General features: G+C 45.5%; 1 protein-coding gene across 1 annotated transcript in view; it reads left to right on the top strand.

Annotated features, from left to right (window-relative positions):
* The window catches only part of GLIS3 (GLIS family zinc finger 3), a 430025-nt gene that overhangs the window by 326037 nt on the left and 82358 nt on the right, over positions 1 to 21630 (top strand). Inside the window, exon 7 of the mRNA XM_075597019.1 lies at positions 20211 to 20352. Coding sequence (XP_075453134.1) covers positions 20211 to 20352 — 142 coding nt within the window. The remainder of the gene's footprint in view (positions 1 to 20210; positions 20353 to 21630) is intronic.

The following is a 21630-nucleotide window of genomic DNA, read 5'->3' on the forward strand; positions in this document are numbered from 1 at the left end:
CTGCAGCATTAGTCAATGAATGGGTTATTTTGCTATTAATGATTCAGTGGGTTAGTGGATTTATGAAAGCCTAGGGATAATACAAATGGGTTAAGCATGTCAATCACATATTTCAAGCTTACCTGCAGTAAAATGTCTCTTTTGGAAAGCAAACCGCCTGTTACCAAACAACCAGCGTCTATGAATATATTTAATTAACATAGGAATAATTGCCTCACTCTTGGTTCTTTACCAGATCGCTTCAGCATTACTCATTCATTACCATATTCAGAGGGTATGCTAGAAAGATGAAAGCGAGATCTGCCACATAAGACATCTATTCAATAGCTGAGACTGGGAGACTGAACCGAGCTATGCTAAGAACTGTTTTCTTTTTGTCTGGTTGCTGTAGGGAAAACACAAACATCCCATGTAAGCTACTTACAAACTGGGAAAACGGTGAAGCAAATTAATTGCAAGGCAGCTGCCTTAGTGAAAAATAAAAGTTTATGTGTAAAATAATTTGCTGTGGAAAATGTTAGCTGTAATGTTTTGCTCACTTGGAAAGTAGGTTGAATAAAACGTGCGCAAGAATAAACAGAGTAGGCAATTGGTCATAAAATGATTGTAAAATTCTATATTTTCTAATGCATTTTTTTTATATATTAGATATATTATTAACCCATCAGCTGAAAGTAACTGTGAGGCAGCAATCCCGCCCATTTTGTACACTGATTTCAGCTCCTCACGAGTTGAAAAAAATAACAAATAAAGGGGCACAAACAAAACCAATAGTGAATAAAGTGTATGAGCATAATGGCTTACACTATATAGTATGTGAAATTCTGATACTGGAATCAATCATATAGGAACCTTCTGGATCCAATCTGCATGGACTCGCAGAAATGGGGAAAGAAAATATATACAATAGTGTGACACCATCAAAAATAAATACTGTATTAAAGAAAAAATGGCACGTGACGTCTCGCCGCATGACCGCGCAGTGTCATTTGATGCCGCGTTACCACGGAGATGCTTCCAGACGCCCGCTGAAGCAAGGTAGTTTTAAGTTCCAGAGCCCTCACACGATCCCCCGGCATTTAATTTTAATGTCTTGGGGAAGAACGCGGGGCCTCTGCAACCGCCCATGCCCCCACAGAAAAATTTCACGCCCCCCACTTTGCGCACACTTGGTGTTAGCCATTATCCTTACACACTTTATTCACACTTGGTTTTTGTTTTGTTTACGCCCCTTATTTGCTATTTTTGTATCTCTCAGACACAGGGACTGTGTCTTTTTGGGTGCTGCACCATTGCCTCACACTTATTTGACTTATTTTCACATTCATTGTTTGTTACAGCAAGGCCCCGCTAATACGGCGGGTTCCGTTCTCAGGACCCGCCATAAAGCGGAAATCGGCGGAAAGTAGAACCGGCGATTTTCGTTAGGTGCGCATGCGCAGACCGGCAATGCGCCGTTTTTGGCATGCGCGACAGAAGGAAGCCCCTCCATTCTGCGCATGAGCGACCCCGGGCCGGCCTGTTCTGCGCATGCGCGGACATGGTGACGACATGGCGGCCCCCTTCTCACCACCGCCGTATCGGCGGATCGCCGAGAAGCGGGGCCATGCTGTATATATTAATTTGCGCTTACGTTCACTCTCCATATCTCGGGAGTTGAATTGGGTTATTTTAGCTGCATGCCCGCCCCCGGGTCCCAGAGATATTTACCGGTCTTAATGCGGTGTTGTTCATGGACATTTAAAGATTGCCACCTTGGTCATCCAATAGAAAACTGTAACATCAGCCCCATTGGCCTGCTGGACCCTCAAAATTTGGCGTCCATTTTATTTCCCTAAAAGGCGAGAAAACACCGGCAACTAAACCAGTATCTCGGAAACCAGGGGCTTTCCTGGTGGAGAAATAGCAATGATCAGCTCCGGAGGAACCTTCCATTCCAATTCTGTAAAAACAAAACAAAAACGTTGAAAAAAATGAGTTGGTGGTGATAGCTGCTTTAAAAATGACAATGCCGGAAACATATTTCTGTTTATGTATATATCTCTTTATGAATATAGCGCCATCCAGGTACACAGCGCTTGACAGCAGTAATACACGTGACATAATATCGTGACATAATATTCTAACACATAACGGGAATAAGCGCTTCAGACAGGAAAGTAACAAAAGGAAATTGAGTCCCTGCCCTGAAGAGCTTACTATCTAATGGCATCACTCAATAAATTTTTTCATGCTCTGTACGTGAGTTCCTCCACCCTACCCCCTTCCCCCCCCCCCCCCCGCCAACAGGTCAGGTTAGGTTTTAAGGATATCTCAGCTTCAGCACAGGTGGCTCAATCAGAGGCTCAGTCTTTGTGTTCAGCACAGGTGGCTCAATCAGAGGCTAAGTCAAAGACTGAGCCACTGATTGAGCCATCTGTGCTGAAGCAGCGTTATCCTGAAAACCTGACCTGTTGGGGGGGGGGGGGGGTCTTGAGGACTGGAGTTGAGAAACCCTGCTCTATATGGTTACCCTAAACTTTCTGCTTAATGATACATACAAAACTCTATATGTACTTGAAATTTTTGTGGAAACTATAGAGAGGCCTATCTTACAATTCAGGCAAGGTGTAAGATGAATTGTAAGCATAATATTGCACAATAGAACCAATGCAGGGTCCTGCTGAATATTGTTGAAGTACTTTGCTTTTTGCACAGTTTTCCTTTTTAACAAAGCAATGTGTTACTGGGTACTCCCTGGCAGCGAGTATACGGTATAACGTATTTGCTGCCAGCGACGCCAATGGATTATTTGCCCTTCTTGGCTTAACTCTTGCTAAATGCCACAGATCTTCTTTGTAAACATCATTTCAACGTCTTCAGTGATCAAAAGCTGTTACAAATCTCACAATAGGTTGTCTGTTATCTTCTTCAGTGTGTCCTGCACATTAAAGATATTGTCCATATTATAATAATAATAATACAGTAGCATGTTCTTGTATAGCGCTGCTAGTTTTATGTAGCGCTTTACAGAGAAATTTTGCAGGCACAGGTCCCTGGCCCTTACACTCTATATTTTTGGTGCCTGAGACACAGGGAGATAAAGTGACTTGCCCAAGGTCACAAGGAGCTGACACTGGGAATTGAACCAGGTTCCCCTGCTTCAAACTCAGTGCCAGTCAGTGTCTTTACTCACTGAGCCGCTTCTTCTAGAAAATGAAGACATGATTGAAAGGCTTAAAGTAAATATATACATTACTAGCTGAGAGACCCGGCGTTGGCCGGGATGTAATGTGCCCGTTCCTCTCTCTCTCCTCCCCCCTCTCTCTGTTTGTCCCCCATTCACATCAATCCAGTCCCCCCCCCCTCCCTCCTTTACAGCTTCATGTAGCGTGTGTGCGTCAGTCACTGTGTGTTTGTGCGCGCATCAGTGAGTCTGAGGCAGAAACACAAACACACACAGACTGACTGACGCACACACAGTCAGTGTGTGCGTGTGTGTGTGCCTCAGTCAGTGTGTGTGTGCGCGTGCGGCAGTCAGTGTGTGTGTGTCAGTCGGTGTGTGTGTGTGTCAGTCGGTGTGTGTGTGTCAGTCGGTGTGTGTGTGTCAGTCGGTGTGTGTGTGTCAGTCGGTGTGTGTGTGTCAGTCGGTGTGTGTGTGTCAGTCGGTGTGTGTGTGTCAGTCGGTGTGTGTGTGTCAGTCGGTGTGTGTGTCAGTCAGTGTGTATGTGTGTGTGCGCGCGTCAGTTAGTGTGTGCGCGCGTCAGTTAGTGTGTGTGTTTGTGTGCCAGTGTGTGTGTGTGAGTCAGTGTGTGTGTGAGTCAGTGTGTGTCAGTCAGTGTGTGTGCGCGTGTCAGTTAGTGTGCGTGTGTGTGTGCATCAGTCAGCGTGTGTGTGTGTCAGTAAGTTGTGTGTGTCAGTCAGTGTGTGGGAGGTGATGTGAGTGGAGCGCCGGGGAGGGGAGCACCAGGGAGGGGAGTCAGGGGAGGGGAGGTGAGTCAGCGGCGGGGAGGGGAGGTGGGTCAGCGCCAGGGAGGTGAATGAGCGGCGGGGAGGGAGGTGAGTGTGATGGGGGTGTAGGAGGTGTGTGTGTGTGTATACCCGGCGTTGGCCGGAGACAGGGAGGGGGGGCGTGAAAGGCAGGGGGAGTGAGTGCCGGGGAGGGGAGGTGAGTGTGATGGGGGGGAGGAGACGTGTGTGTATACCCGGCGTTGCCCGGAGGCAGGGGGGGTGTGTCAAAGACAGGGGGGGGGCGTCAAAGGCAGGGGGGGGCGTCAAAGGGAGGGGGGGGCGTCAAAGGGAGGGGGGGGGCGTCAAAGGGAGGGGGCGTCAAAAGAAGGGTGGCGTCAAAGGCAGGGGGGGGCGTCAAAGGCAGGGGGGGGCGCCTCAAAGGCATGGATTCCTCCCCCTGCATTTCCTCACCTAGCAGCATTAAGTCCCTGCCGCCCTCCTCCTGCTCCTCGGGGATGTTGAGCCGTAGAGGGCGTGCTCTGGGAGGTGGGGGGGGTAAGTGGGGGGGGTGGGGAAGTGGGGGAGCGACACACGCGACACCTACCTGTACTTCCGGGCGCCGCCATCTTCTCACTGGGCGCCGCGAGGGAGGAAGGGGGTCCTTCCGGGCGCCGCCATCTGTTCCAGTTGGAGCGGCGGCGGGGAGGGAGAGAGGTGAGTTGTAGCGGCGAGGGGGAGAGAGACCTGGCGTTGCCCGTGAGTAAAATTTCCCGCTCCCTTCTCTCTCCCTCTTTCTCAGTGTTCCCCAGAAGGGAGGGACGAACAGTGGACAGGCGGGGGGGGATGAACAGTGGACAGGAGGGGGTGGGGACGGACAGTGGACAGGAGGGGGGAACGGACAGTGGACAGGATGGGGGGACAGTGGACAGGAGGGACGGACAGTGGACAGGAGGGGGGGGACGGACAGTGGACAGGAGGGGGGGACAGTGGACAGGAGGGACGGACAGTGGACAGGAGGGACGGACAGTGGACAGGAGGGACGGACGCAATGGACAGGAGGGGGGGGTGGACAGGAGAGGGGGCCAGTGGACAGGAGAGGGCGGAGGTGGACAGAAGGGGGGGGGAGGTGGACAGGAGGGGGGGAGGTGGACAGGAGGGGGGGCGGTGGACAGGAAGGGGGGGCGGTGGACAGGAGGGGGGCGGTGGACAGGAGGGGGGGGGCAGTGGACAGGAGGGGGAAGCAGTGGACAGGAGGGGGGGCAGTGGACAGGAGGGGGGGGCAGTGGACAGGAGGGGGGGGGACAGTGGACAGGAGGGGGGGGGCAGTGGACAGGAGGGGGGGGCAGTGGACAGGAGGGGGGCAGTGGACAGGAGGGGGGGGCAGTGGACAGGAGGGGGGGGGCAGTGGACAGGAGGGGGGGCAGTGGACAGGAGGGGGGGCAGTGGACAGGAGGTGGGGCAGTGGACAGGAGGGGGGGGGCAGTGGACAGGAGGGGGGGCAGTGGACAGGAGGGGGGGCAGTGGACAGGAGGGGGGGGCAGTGGACAGGAGGGGGGGGCAGTGGACAGGAGGGGGGGGCCGTGGACAGGAGGGGGGGGCAGTGGACAGGAGGGGGGGCAGTGGACAGGAGTGGGGGGCAGTGGACAGGAGGGGGGGGCAGTGGACAGGAGGGGGGGCAGTGGACAGGAGGGGGGGCAGTGGACAGGAGGGGGGGCAGTGGACAGGAGGGGGGGGCAGTGGACAGGAGGGGGGGGCAGTGGACAGTGACACACACACACACGTCTCAGTTGATGCGCCCTTTCTCAGTTCCGTTTGGCGCCGGAGGTGGGGGAGCGACACCTACCTGTACTTCCGGGCGCCGCCATCTTCTGACTCGGCGCCGCGAGGGAGGAAGGGGTCCGCCATCTTACGCGCCGCGTGGCAGCTGCCTGTTCCCCCGCCGGGGGAGGTGATTTGGAGCGGGGAGGGGGGAGAGGTGGTGCCGCTGGGGAGGGGGAGAGGTGAGTTTGAGCACCGCTGGGGAGGGGGAGAGGTGATGCCGCTGGGGAGGGGGAGAGGTGATTTGGAGCGTGGAGGGGGGAGAGGTGATGCCGCTGGGGAGGGGGAGAGGTGAGTTTGAGCGCCGCTGGGGAGGGGGAGAGGTGATGCCGCTGGGGAGGGGGAAAGGTGATTTTGAGCGGGGAGGCGGGAGAGGTGATTTTGAGCGGGGAGGGGGAGAGGTGATTTTGAGCGGGGAGGGGGAGAGGTGATTTGGAGCGGGGAGGGGGAGAGGTGATTTGGGGAGGGGGAGAGGTGATTTGGAGCGGGGAGGGGGAGAGGTGATGCCACTGGGGAGGGGTGATTTGGAGCGGGGAGGGGGGAGAGGTGATGCCGCTGGGGAGGGGGAGAGGTGAGATTGAGCGCCGCTGGGGAGGGGGAGAAGTGATGCCGCTGGGGAGGGGGAGAGGTGATTTGGAGCGGGGAGGGGGGAGAGGTGATTTGGAGCGGGGAGGGGGAGAGGTGATTTGGAGCGGGGAGGGGGGAGAGGTGATTTGGAGCGGGGAGGGGGAGAGGTGATTTGGAGCGGGGAGGGGGAGAGGTGATGCCGCTGGGGAGGGGTGATTTGGAGCGGGGAGGGGGGAGAGGTGATGCCGCTGGGGAGGGGGAGAGGGGAGTTGGAGCGCCGCTGGGGAGGGGGGAGAGGTGATGCCGCTGGGGAGTGTGTGTGTGTGTGTGTGTGTGTGTGTGTGTGTGTGTGTGGGTGGGTGTGTGTGTGTGTGTGTGTGTGTGTGTGTGTGTGTGTGTGTGTGTGTGTGTGTGTGTGTGTGTGTGTGTGTGTGTGTGTGTGTGTGTGTGGTGTGAGCCGAGGGGGAAGAGCGTGGCAGTTGGGTGACGTCACACACAGCAATCTGATTGGCCAGAGGCTGAGGACCAATCAGATTCACCGCAGATAGCACTAACCTCACAAACCATTCGATTTTATATATTAAGATAGTAACTTGTCCAAGGTCACCTTGAACTGACTCTCCACTCTTCATTATATCAGCTTTCCCTTCCCATTCCCTTCTTTTTATGCTCCTGTTTCTGTCACTTCCCAAATGTAATATACACAAAGAAATGTAGCACAATTAACATCCGGTTTTGCACAATTATCCTCAGGGTTATCAAATGTGATAAACAAAAACCAAGTGGAGAAATAAAGTGGTTTAGGTTATTATTATGATGAAGTCCCAGTGCAGGGAATTAAACAGTGGTACTGTATAAGATGTTAAGAGAACACTGCATTTTCATCCTAATTCACACTCTATCACTTGTACGGTTCTTGTCTCGCATTTTTGTCTTTCCCTAATTCATTTCCATGCAACACAAGTTTTTTATTTTTTTAACAAGATAGTTAACTGCAGATGGTCTTATCACATTAAAATGAAAACGTGTGTGCTGAAATATTTTAATATTGAGTAAACAAAGGGTGGTTTCAATATGACAGCTCATGCACAATGTCAAGTAGCAGCTTGCTGCAAAATGTGGCTCGAAATAAGCTGTAGCTGAGCAGCGATCTTTAAAGGTGGGGGACATGTTACAATTGTTCCCACAACTTCATCACAATTATTGGCTCCAAATCTCAGGGTTTTCCCTGCAGACAGATTGCAAATCACATGACAAACATGGCTCAAATTAATGCGTTTAAAAAAAAAAAAAATATTAAACAATGGTATTCTGCAAAAAAGATGAGACCTGACATCTATTGGTAACAAACATTTATGTACGGCCGCTTGATTTTTCTCTCAATGTATGTACGGTATATCTAAAAGTAGCTGGCTAGGGATGCCAAAAAGTCATGTTATGGATGCTCTTAATTATCTCTTTTTACAAACATAAACTCTGAGATTTACGCAGTGCCATGCAACAGATGTGCTGCATAATCCCCTCAGTGCCAGAGGGATTTGCAAATAAAGTACACAGAGGGGCGGATAATTAACCCCTTAAGTTCTACAGATGTGTAAGCATAAAGCATCCCAACAGTACCGGGGTTGTTAAAGAAAAGAAAAAATGATCTCGTGCAATTTTCTTGGAAAAGTGGAAATTAAGTTGGTCAAGGCTTCGGGATTGCCTTTAAATTGGCCGTTCCACTTAGCATCTTTTATTCAATTTGGAGGAAAGCAAAAGTGCTGAGGTCCAGCGTCACAAAATGGTGCGACGCCAAATGGCACCTCAGGGCTATTCAAGTTAATGGGTAATAATGTGCTTTACAAATTAGTGCTGTTTAATAAATCTGCGCCTCAGTCTTACAGTACATTCCATTTGTAATGGATCTTTTTATGATTTAGGATGTGCTTAAAAGCTTTATAAATGTCATTCCTAAAGGATATATCTACAAAGCATCATAAAATACATCTCAGGAAGGCTACAGTATATATTATTGTCTGCCAGTGTCAGAATTACAGCCGATGTATGGCATTGGGGTCTACGGTCATGAGAGGCCCAAGCCCGGGCCTGTATCCCTCTGTATTTTTATTATTTTTCGAATTCTCCCTGGTGGTTCTAGCGGTTTAGCATCAGCGCCACCACTAAGAATTCCAGGGTGTGACTTTTCACTGCTTAGCGTTGGTAAGTCACCGCCGAGCTGGGAAAAAGCATGCCCCAGGACCCATAGCAGTGCTGAGGCACTGTGCAGCGTGGGTGTGGAGAGGGGGTGCTGTGAGGGCAGGCATGTGGTGAGAAGAAATGTATTGGCATCTCAGTCCAACATACTTCATACTGTTTTTGTTAGGTTCTACGGTAGTTACAAGCTGATACCAAACTGAGGAAAGGCCCGGAAAATGTTCTCAAACTTTTCTCCAGAATTTAAAACTACTGAAGAAAGTAGCAATGAATTTTGTGATCAGGATAGAAAATAAATATATCAGGCCATCTAAATGGGACTTGGAACTTTACATTTCTCACATTGCGCATGGAGTGTGGTGCTCACTACAGATTCTGGAAACCACAACCAAAGATAAAAACCAACCAACACCTTCTTACTGTAAATCTGTGCCGGGTACTATATGTATTTACCTACAGCTTTCATGCAATGCGTCCTGACTTGGCCTTGAGTTCTGCTATTCTCATCACCTGAACTGAAAAAGGAAGTCATTGTGTTTAATTATCCAGGCCAATTATTTTCAGCCAAGTTCCTTCAAGATGCCCAGCGATGTATCTCCTCGTCATTTTACTCCCACTGAGAACTTTGAGTTATCAAAATAGCACACGGGGAGCAAAAATGAACCACACTTGACTTTAAGTAATGTCAATGATCATAGAAATCTTTCTTAAAATGGTTTGCTGTAAATGCCAAGTTAAGGAGATGCAGTAGAAAAATGAGGATATATTTTCATGTTCCATTAACTTGGATTGAAAAGAGAAATAACAAAGCAGGGAAAGGAGGCATGCCTGATGACGGACCCTGAGAGATTCGAAAGCTTGTAACATATCAACTACTTGTTGTTCCAATGAAAGGTAACATACCCCCTAATCCCTCCTTTGTTACTACATGGAAGAAAGGACCAACATGGCTCCCCACCCTTTCCTTGCCATTATATAAATAAATAAATAATAAATAGAGAGACATGGCCAGCAGGGGTGTGTACAGTATTTTAACAGAAAGGGAAATTTTTTTAATAACAGTTACCATAATATATAAAGCTATAACAAATTAGAATTTTACTTAATACAAAAATACAGTGGTCAAGCTGTGTGAATTTTCCTTTTGAAAGCACTGAATAAGATCTCACTTACATGGCGCAGTACCATCTCTCATTAATTTATATACGGTAAATATTTATAGGCTAAAGCTGGTAAATTCCGGGCACTATTGAAATCTCTGCTCTCTCATTGGTTAAAATTCCGGGCATTATCCAATCAGTAATGGCCCGGAATTTTTGGCACCCTGCCAAGTTTTTCAGCCAATCAACTTTCAGTTCTTATTCACAAAGAGTGAGATCAGATCTTAAGACAGGGGAGGTGATTGGGCAGGAGGCAGCAGCAAGGCACTGAGTTCTCCCCCACCCTGCCTGCAGAGAGCTCCGCACAGGAGAGTGAGGGGGAAGGTTTGTGTGTTTGCTGTGTGTTTTATGGGTGTAAAGGAGGCAGCAGAGTGTTTTATTAGTATGTGTGTCTTCTGTTAGTGTGTGTTTTGTGGATGTAGAGGTGGCAGAGTCTGATTTGTTGGTTTGTGTGTGTCTCTGCAGTGTGTGTTTTGTGGGTGCAGAGGGGGGCTGCAGTGTGTTTTGTGGGTGGAGGAGGGGTGCAGAGTGTTTTGTGTGTTGGTCTGCAGTGTGTGGGTTTACAGGGGGACAGCAGTGGTTGTAGAGGGGTGCTGCCGGTGTGTGTTTTGCGATGTAGATGTTTTGTTGGTGTGTATGTCTGCAGTGTGTTTTGTGGGTATAGAGGGGGGCCGAAGTGTGTGTATGTGTGTGTGGGTATCAGTGGGTGTAGAGGGTGGAGGGTGGAGGAGGGTTGCAGTGTGTGTGTTTTGGTGTGTGTGTGTGTGTCTGCATTTTGCGGGTTTACAGGGGGCTGCAGTGTGTGTTTCTGTGTTGTGTTTGTGGGTGTAGATGGGGGGCTGCTGTGTGTGTTGTGTGTGTGTTTTGCAAGTGTAGAGGGTGGAGGAGGGCTGCAATGTGTTTGTGGGTGTAGAGGAGGGGGGCTGCAGTGTGTAGGGGGGACGGCAGAGTGTGTTTGTGTATAGAGGGGGGTTGCATATAGAGGGGGGTTGCAAAGTGTGTGTGTATATATAGAGGGGGCTGTGTGTATGTACAATTTCCTTTTAATAAACTTGCAGTAAAAGCATAAGAATGTAGACAATGCTGATAAAAATCAATATGACTACAAAAGTGGATCTTTTTTATGAAAATTAAAAAAAAAAAAAAAATAAGCCTACATTTAGCCTATAATAATTATAATCCCCTCAGAACAGGGCACTACTGGCCAATAATGCCCTGGCTGGGTTAAAGAGTCGGGCCTTCAACTCTTCCAGCCAGGGCATTATTGGCCAGTAATGCCCTGTTCTTCTGGGATTATTACTTAAATATAGGCAAAGAATTCCTTTGAAGAACTACCAACATTGTGAAGGATGTTACATTCCGTTGACTTTTCTTGAGGAACAGACTTTTGGTAACTTGTCTTAAATGCATAATCTTTCTAACAACTTCAATTGTGTGAAATATTTTTGTGCAGAGATTTTACCATGATATGCAATTATGACTCTGACCTTTTTTATAAGGTGCTATAAAAATCATGTACCTTCAACCAACAAGACAGGTTTTTCGTATTTCTCTTGTAGAACTTTATTACCCAATTAACTTCATTCTAATTATCACTAAAGACAGCTTGCCTAAGTGTTTGTTGCCCTGAAAATGTGGACTGTTGACTGCTCTCAAGGACGGTACTTGGGGAGCCCTGTTTCAGAGTAAGACAAAGGCCCTGGGCCACAGAGCTCTGTTATTGATTTAATGAGGCGTTAACTTAAGTTAATCCCTCATTATGTGCTAACGGGTATTGTCACGGGAGACCAGGACGTTTAACACATTTATATCTGGGATCATTCACTAGGCAAACCAAAATGGTGGAATAAAATGAGGTTTATTCAGGTAAACCCGTGTACAGACAGTGAAATACAAAGATACAGGAAATATACACACTTACTGGGGTGCTGGGGGAGAAATCTGGGCAAAATTAGGTGCAGGGTGCTCGCTTTGGAGGGCTAGATATATTCCCGGGCTTCCTGGTCCTCTTTTCGGCTTCAGTTCCTAGCCGCAACCACTACTTTCCAAAACGAGAACATCGACTTCGCGTCTGACTTTGTCCCTGCAGGGCAGACTTTCAAAACGAAGCCGATTGCTCAGCTATTTGGAACAGAGCAACTTTGAAAAGGCCGCCGTCATGTCATCGACTCAAGCCAAAAGATTGTCTGGTTCTCTGACTGGGGCTTCTCCTTACATACCCTCAGCTGAGCTATGTTCAGCATTGAAAAAGGTGGAGCGACCAATCAGAGCATGGGAATTCCTCCCCGCCAGCCAATAGAAATAGGGGCTCATCCTTTGGCTGATGTCAGAGGAGGGGGCGTTCCAAGTCGGCTCAGGATGCCCCGTGGGTGGGACATACGAATTGACCAATGGTAAACGCGCCAACATTCTGCCGCTTCCCATAGTCAACCCATTGCCACCTACTGGGCAGGCACTGAGTCTGGCAGACCGGAGTGTCCACCCCGCAGGGAATCTCTGTTCTTCCGACTCAGTACTCCACCGTGCCCCAGCCACTTAGCACCCCGACACTTCTCAACATTCCGTCTCCTCTTTGAACTATGGTGTCTATCGAGTCATCCCGGCACCTTTGTATATGCCCATGCTGGCTGAATGGACATTTATAGTAAATGCACAACTCATAATAAAATATGTTTTATTACACAATATCTCTTGGGAAGACCCATATCTGTGTGGGAGATGGACCTGGGATATCTAGGCTTGAAAACGAGGAGTCTGGGGGACACTGGGCAGCCCCGGTGTAATTCTACTCGCGTACCGGCAAATAGTGCCTGCACGTCAGGGAGAATTAGGGGACTACCGGTATCTTTCGTCCCCGAACTCCTGCAAACAAAATATTTGCATTTCGATATCCCAAATATCCCACATGAAACTTACACACAAGAAGTTTCACGTTTCTAGGGCAAAGGGAACACGTAAACAGGAAAAGCAGGGGTCACTTTCTTTTACAAGTAGAAGGAGTGGCTCAGTGACAAAAGACACTGACTCTGGCACTGAGTTTGAAGCAGGGAAACATGGTTCAATTCCTGTTGTCGGCTCCTTGTGACCGTGGGCAAGTCACTTTATCTCCCTGTGCCTTAGGCACCAAAAAAATAGATTGTAAGCTCTATGGGGCAGGGACATTGTCTGCAAAATGTTTCAGTAAAGCGCTACGCAAAACTAGCAGCGCTATACAAGAACAAACTATTATTATTATTATTTTCACATGTATATGTGTATGTACACTGAAATATGGAGAGAGAGTCCCACAGACAAAGAATGAGACCTGTTGATCTTTGAACGACTCGTGGAGTGCCTCTTTTTCTATTTCTATGACGCCGGTGGTTCTTCTTCCAGCGGGACTGTTGTTACTGTGCACCCGTGGAGTTTTGTAACCTGGAACCGTGCGTGCACCTTTAATTGAATACATGCAATTCTGTACATGAAGTACAGGAGGGAAGCATATTTAAGAGAAAGTACCAAGTGTCCCTTTAAACCAACCTTGAAACAACACACAGAGTGACACCTGTGTTCAAAAAGGAGCACACCTGGGAGATGTGCTAATAGGATATGCAAAGTCTCCCTCTCTCCCTCATTTCCTGAACCCCCCCCCCCCCCCCCATTGTAAGAGATGTGTACAGTGGTATGCAAATGGAGACTGTTTTAGGGAGAAATTATATCTTGGCTTTATTGACCCTGTTCATCCAGGCAAAACAGCAAAATAACAAACCCCTATCACTTTATAAGGGCTAACTTACTTCCCCAGACCCTATCTGCAGGACTGGATGGATATTCCCATTACCAGCCTATCACCCCAAAGTCTCAGGAAGTACCTTAAGCAGGTGACCCTCCATGTCAGTCTCTGGCAGGTTCCTGGGTCCTCTGTGTCCAGGAAATATAGGTCTCTGGGTGTCTGGGTGTCTTGATCTCAGCAAAGCCTTTGTGCTCAAGACAGTGTCTGTGTGCAGGCTTCTACTCTCCTTCTGTCAGCACAAATGTAAGCTAAGGTATCTCTCCTGTGTCTCACATGAGGCTTTTTACACAGCTCTCATTCTTCCATGTGGAGACAAGTTAATTGAGTGGCTGCAATTAACTATCTCTCTGCTGGATTCTCAGAGCTCTGAAGCTGCTTTATTTAAACAGGGATACAGATGCAGCCACCAGTATCCGATCACTTGCCTGGTGAAATACTGGGGCTATCTCACTGTAATGATGAAACATTTCTGTGAGATTTCTGCAGCCAGAGTAATGGCCCATCGGATTAACAAAGTGAGGGTCCCTGCCATCGTGTTTATCCAATTTGCTATTAGTCTGTCTGCAGAAATCTCACAGAAATGTTGCATCATTACAGTGAGATAGCCCCAGCATTTTACCAGGCAAGTGATCGGATACTGGTGGCTGCATCTGAATCCCTGTTTCACCCATATTTCAGGGTGTGGCCAGAGCTAACGCCACTGTTAGATAAGACAGGTGTAACGAGAGCCATGTTAAGATAAGGCAAGGCAGTGCTAATTTAACAATCGGTTAAGCTTATTCTAATGAGATGACTAACGCCCATTGTTTTCGCATATAATTAGCTTTGTAGATTCGCATTAACCCCAGGGAACATATAACGTCCGTTACTGATTTTGATAACATGACGTTATGAGCCCTGAGTTAGCGAAGCTTTGTGGCTCTGGGCCAAAGTCTGTTTTTTGTTCGATGGTCAAAAGGGTAAGAAATGATGGGGTATCATTATAAGCAATCATATCACTTAATTGAAAACATTTAGCTGCCTAGTACACTGGCTTAACTTACATATCTCAAGCGGTAGTATCATGTGCCTGCTTCTTAACAGGGTTCTTGGATCTACGCTCTCAAATTATAAACCAGAAACATTTCTATTATCTAGGAGACGGGGGTATTAATAAGATGAGCTCTAGAGGAGAGACTGCCCTTGATGGAAGTCTTCATGAGAAGCCTATTTATGAAATGTAGGTTTGTGGAAATGACTTAGTTGCTAAGCGATTGACTGTTTATTTGAAATCTAATTTCAGAAGTCAGAGTTGCATTGTACAGTAGTATTACAGTAAGACCCTGCATTTTAAAAAATATATATTATTGTTTGGGAAATTAAACATATTCTCTACAATAGAAGCAATGCATTTGCTGTCCAAATAATGAGGCACAGCTATGCTAAATCTCAGGGCCAGCCATATTGGGCTGCAGACACTTTTGTGTCATTCCATCACGCAAGTCAACATAGAATCATGTCTGGCCTCAGAATAAAATGCCAATGAGATTGTGCACTGAGGAATCTGACCTAACTGACCTCAACTGGCTTGTTTCCCTTGTTCCAGGCACTTGCCCTCTTAGAGATTCCATATATGTGTAAGACATGACAGTTTTGGCTCCTTGTTCCCTTGTAAACATTAACAGATTGGTCTTCTTGAACAAACACAAATATTAATCACTGTTGACATTGACTTGTTTTTTTACATTCTGGAAGAGCTGCGCACATTGTCATGGTAGCAGCTCATGTTTCTGAGATGAACACGGAGCTATGCATGCTAACCAATATTACAAATATGTGGATAGTACAACAATAATCTTCATTAAACTTTAAACCCCATTCCTTTTCGAGTTGCCTACAGTGACTTTGTGAATGGAATAGCGAGGAATTAAGTGCGCTGCTGCCGCTGCTGCCGCTGCTGCCGCTGCTGCCGCTGCTGCTGCATGATTATAGCTCTGCACCGCAGTTTAGAACTCCACTTGATAGAGTGGGCCTGCTTTGTGTCCGTTTGCCTGGACCATAATGCATTTCCGTTGTCAGAAAGTGGACACCTCTATGAACATGATTGAAGGAGCCCTGAAAAAACCTTTTGCGCCATTCACTGCTGTGGTATGGATCGCTTTTTTATTTTTTACACCAATCTCTGCAGCAACCCACCCAAAAGTTGTATTCCTCTACAGGTTTTGATATAATATTGCGACATCAATGCAGGGGTTTGCTTGTTATTTGTTGTATAGGGCAAGCAAGTATGTGTACAGTATGCACATAATATGTACAGCTTTTGAGTAGGGAAGAGAAAGAGAAAGAGAAGAAGATTAGGGAGGTATGTGTGAAATGTTTGCACAAACTCACAAAGCCATCCGATTTTTGTTTTTTTATTAATAATGTCACATAATTAAGTCACATGTCCCATGTGCAGATCACATTGGTCATTTGACCTTGGTCTTTTTAATGTATATAAAACGGCAATTGGCGAAAATGATGACATTGTACACATTTGCAAAATGGGGATATTTCACGTATTTGGGAATAATGAAATATTTTGCAAATGTGCTCAAAATTCGTGAACAATTCAGCAAACTTCATTTGTCTAACTTTGCACTCTCTGGATACTGTATAATAGAGACTTTAAAATAAAGTGCATAAAAATATGTCAAATACAAATTCAGTTGTCATAGTAGAAATAGAAAAAGAGGCACTCCACTGATCTTCCAAAGAGCATACATTTATTGCACAAGGATTAATGTTTAATTTCGCTTGCGAACATTTGTCAAGATAAAGTGTCAGTGACAGTGCAGGTCATATATACCCTCAATGGGCTCATCATCAGAGAACAACGCCAAATACTTCCAATGAGATGCATGCTGCAAAATACAATTTACATGTGCCATTACGCCTATGGGCTATCTGCTGTAATTTGATATAGTCAATGTATATGTGACTAAGAAATTGGTGCTGTCCGTGTAAACAGAGACTTATAGCCCCATTTCCTCTCTCCTCCCCTGCTACCACCTCCCCAATATACACTTCTTTTTCTAATCTTGTTGTACCTCTGTTGGGTGAGATATATCCCTCTTTTATGTGTGATTTGGATGAATCATATGCTCAGTCTATGCATACTCACCTGTTTATGTACATTGATACACATATGTCACTTTTCTATATATACAATGTCTTGCACATCTGTGATTTGTTTGCACGTTTTTTTATATACTTACTTAAACATATGTGCATTCCGGTTCAATCATATTTGCAACATGTTGACTGGCATTTGGGGATTTCTTCGTAGATATATACATTATTCTACTCCAATTGTATCATTTTGCATCCAAAGGCAATAGACATAGTTGGAAGTTCTATGTGAGTTTGGTTTATGTTCAGTAGCTATGGCTACCTATGTTTTATTACCACTTTTCACTTTACCGTAATTTACATTTTACGGCCCTTTTGCCACATTTTGCAGCATAAGCTTAGTTTTTCTGATGACGCGCCCATAGAGGGTATATATGACATGCACTGTCACGGACACTTTATCTTGACAAAGGTTCGCAAGTGGAACGAAACGTTAATCCTTGTGCAATAAATGTTTGATCTTTGAATGACTCGTGGAGTGCCTCTTTTTCTATTTCTATGACGCCAGTGGTTCTTCTTCCAGCGGGACTATTGTTACAGTGCACCCATGGAGTTTTGTAACCTGGAACCGTGCGTGCACCTTTAATTGAACAAATGCAAATTCTGTACATAAAGTGCAGGAGGGAAGCATATTTAAGAGAAATACTAGAACAAGAGATCTTCTTCTGAAGCTGGTGGGCGGCAGACTATGGGGAAATATGAGGAACTTCTTTGGAAGGGGTGGTGGATTAGTGTAATAGTCTCGCAGCAGAGGTGGTAGACGCTAATACAGTAAGGGATTTGAATAATGCTTGGGATAGACAGAAGGCTTCCATAAATATAAAAAAAAAGCCAAGTATTAAATAGGATATGAGCTTTTACAGCAGACATGATAATGGGTAGAATAGGTTGACCACATGGTTCTTATCAGTTAAATTCTATGTCTTCGTGTATTTTTTTTAATCCAAAATGTGTATTTAAATAAGCGGCATTACTGTTGTCCATTAAAACTAATGTTTTAGTACACATCCAAATGCAAGATGACCCTAGAGGATAATAATAGAATGAAACTATCAATGTGCCATTGTTGGCACATTTGCTATATTTACTAGTGCTAAGTCATAAGACACCGTACAGCTGAATCAAACATAAGGTGCCTAATTGCTGAGCATCACATAAGAAAAATGGCCCTATATCTTTTTTTTCATATAGTAAATCTGGGATTATCTCTATTAAAATAGCGTATGTTATATAGCTGCAAGGTAAAATGTACCAGATTTTACAATTAAATATCTGATCAGCATAAAAAGGCAAAATAAAACCAAACAAATACACAGTGAATAGGAACTGTCTCTTTCCATTTTCCATACTTCATATATTTAAATAGATGTTGGCTTATGTTTGCCCTTCTCTTCCTGTTGACAGAAGTCCCTTATCATTAAAGAAGGAACAGGGAATGGTTTGGCAATTATAGGACAGTCATCTTGACAACTTTATTTGGGATATGAAAAGAATCAACTCTGAAAGAAACTAAAATGTGAATTATATTGAATCTGTAGCATTTTTTCCTGAATGGAGATGGTAACAAATTATTTTGGTTGCTTTTATTTCTGGATATGCAACCCAGTAGATGAGTATGAAGTAGGGAATGGTGTCTACGTAGAGTTCAGTAAAGCCTTACACACAGTTGCATATAGAATAAAGGGGACATTCATAGTACATTTATTAAGCGATATGTCCTGCTTGGAAGGGGTTAATTAAAGCATAGAACCTACAGCATCAAAATACTAAAATATTACCTTTAAAATGAGGAATAAATGGGCTCTCTACCCCCTTCCCACCTCTCTCCCCCTCTTCCCACCTCTCTCCCTACCTCTCCCGCTCCCCTCTATTCTCTCTCCACTCATCTAATACTGTCTCTCTCCCACCATTCGGTGTCTGTGTATCTCTCCCCATTCTGTCTCTGTCTCTCTCTCCCCAATCTGTGTCTGTCTCTCTCTCCCCATTCTGTGTCTCTCTCCCCATTCTGTGTCTGTCTCTCTCTCTCTCTCCCCATTCTGTGTCTCTCTCTCCCCATTCTGTGTCTGTCTCTCCCCATTCTGTGCCTCTCTCTCTCTCTCTTTCCCCATTCGTTTCTGCCTCTCTCTCCCCATTGGTTATTGAAGGGTCATGTGACCCTGCTCAGCGCTTGGAAATCAAATTTCATTGTCTCTCCAAGCGCTGAGCTTTGGTGAGCGTACGTGCGTGCGCACATGTTCGCTGCGTGAGCGTGGCCGTACATATAGAGTTTCATTGCAGTGAAAACGGCAAGCGCCAAGCGTGCTCAGCGTCATCGTGGCCACAGCCTTAGAAGCAAATTTGCATGTCTTGCTCTTCTGTACGCCCTGTTCACATGTGCAGCTCGGTTTTTTTTTTTTTGCAAACTCACTGTCTTCTAGTAGCGTCGAAAAGTGCAAAAGGCTCAATCGCTTCTAAGCTGCTCCCATTTTTTTCTCACTACCTCAAAGCAGGCGAGATAGGAATTGCGGGTTCCCTCCAACTTTGAAATGAGGAAGGAGGAGGAGGAGAAGTTCCTAACTTAATAGTATCTCCAGTTGTATACATGTCCCCTCAAACCTCCCTCCAAATAAATTAGGCAGAGATGTCTGTGCTGTAAAACAAACATAACGTTTGGCCACGACAAAAGCAACGCTGGCGGTCTTCTGCCACTACTACTCAATGACGGGTAGGTTGCTGCTTGACATTTCGACAATTTTTATTAATTTAGGAGGTGTGACTCATTTAAATATTCTTTGTATAGACATTAGCATATCTCCCAGGGTACCCCAGGCATGTTTCTTAGCACAAGCATCTCTCCCTAATTTATTAGGCTCTGGAGGGAGTTAGCAGCACCTTCAGGTCATTTCGCTTCTAAAGCAAATACAAGTCTGGCGGGATGTCACTTTTTATAGAAGCGGTTCAAAAGAAGTGATTTGCAATAGAGAATTACCATTTTTTCACACATTTCATTCCGCTTCTTGTGAACATTTGAAAATGTGCGGTTTGGGCAATGACAACTTCAGTGCTACTAGAATAAGCCCCTTAAACTACATCGCGTCATTTGAAGATAACCGTAGCGCTGTGTTGAAATATCGTGACGTGAAGCCTAATGAGCTCTAGTATGGATGTTATTTTTGCATATCATTTATTTCGTGAGTACGCCGCTAACCTCAGGGCAAATAATATCCGTTATTGATTTTAGGTAACGTCACATTTTTTGCCCTGATTTAACGAAGTTTAGTGAGTCTGGGCCCTGTAGTACATATGCACCTAATTTTATGATGAAGACCTATTACAGCTGATAGCAGTAAAACATAAGGCTTAGTAGGTAATCGAAAGCAGACGTCTTTAGCTGCGCAAAGGGAAAACATATGGACTTCATAGAACTACTTAGAAACATCTTTACCATGGAAAATAAATTATCGCTAATTACCAAGACTCATGCTAACCTTTACTGTTAGTGATTTTTTTTTTCTCGCATCAATGTATTGATTTTCAAAGAATGCCACCCTTTTTTTTTTGTGATGCCCAAAACATTTTTGGTGGAGCTGGGTTGTAACCGCAGTAACAGGTGTTTTTATCCCTCACCTATCTTCTAGTTACGATCCAGGACAGAGCTCGACCAAGAAATCCTCAGTGACTGTCTCACTATTCAACCTCTGCAGCCAGCAACATCGCCACAGGATCCTGCAGAGAACACATTAGGAAGGTCTCCTGGACCTGGTCATGATGTCTACCGAGGTAAAATGTACACTAAGGCATGGGCACATCATGAGAGGTGTATCACAGGCACCACTTCATTTGATTTTAATTGAGGTTAGCTGGAGCAAGTGAGTTTAACTGTTTACATTAAGTACAGTACAGTATTTGTTTATACAATGGGATGCAGCTTTGGTATCTATTGGATACTGTTGGTTGTCAGAGTGGAATCTCCAGAACTGAGAATTCAGTTTGCTGTCTCTTGCTCCCAGGATGATGTACGAAGCACACTGTTTAGTATACCCACTAAATCGTGCATACATACAGCTGTGGTCTCATATGTAATATTGTACATATTTTTTCATAATCTAATTTGGAATCAGATGCACAGATCTATTTTTGTCTAATACTGTACTTGTGAACATTATAGACTAGGAGATTAGTGGAGATGTGCGCCACCTGTCTGTAACTGATGCCCTCTCAGAGCTACAGGAACCAAAGGAAAGGAAAACAGTAGTGATTACAGACACAAGCTTTACATAGTTACATAGCAGATGAGGTTGGAAAAAGAGATGCAATATGTCCATCGAGTTCATCCTGTGATAAATGTAGACGAGAGATACGTATACTATATTTGTATTTACAGCATGTTGATCCAGTGGGAGGGAAACAAAACCCCCCAGTGACACATTATTCAATGATATCTCATAATGTCTTCATTCCACTCTATCATTGTGTCAACTCTTTTTACAACCGCTCACCAGTTGCTTACAAAATGTCTTCATTTATAGATATTAAGGCTTATTGAGTAAACTGTTATAGTTCAGACAGCACCAAAACTCCTATTGAAGTCAGTGGGAGTCTCTGTGTGATAGCTCCCTGACTGACATTATCGCAGTTTATTGAATTACCCCTATGAAGTAATGCCACATATCATAAAATTAACTATCATCCAGTTGCAACACTGCTGTATTGGCATTTTTGCACCTTAATAAATTATCCCAAAAGCATCAACTTGACAGCCCTAACCATTTGCCTGCGACGCCTTTTCAAATACTTAAAGCCCTAAAGACTTTTGGCCCGACTTCACTAAACAATGCTAAACATGAAGCGCCTTGAGGCTTAGCGCCGCGTAGTAAATATATGGTCCTTTCTACGAGTGCTGTTTATTGACGTTGCTAAAGGAATGTGTTATCAGCAAAAAGGGTTAATATCGGTTTCCAATTATATGTTGGGAAAGTACATTTGACGGACTTTGTTCCGAAAAACAGGTTTTGCCAATTGTAACCATGTGTGTAGTAATTGAAATCATGTACAGTT

This window comes from Ascaphus truei, chromosome 1, assembly GCF_040206685.1.
Source record: "Ascaphus truei isolate aAscTru1 chromosome 1, aAscTru1.hap1, whole genome shotgun sequence".
Lineage (NCBI taxonomy): Eukaryota > Metazoa > Chordata > Amphibia > Anura > Ascaphidae > Ascaphus > Ascaphus truei.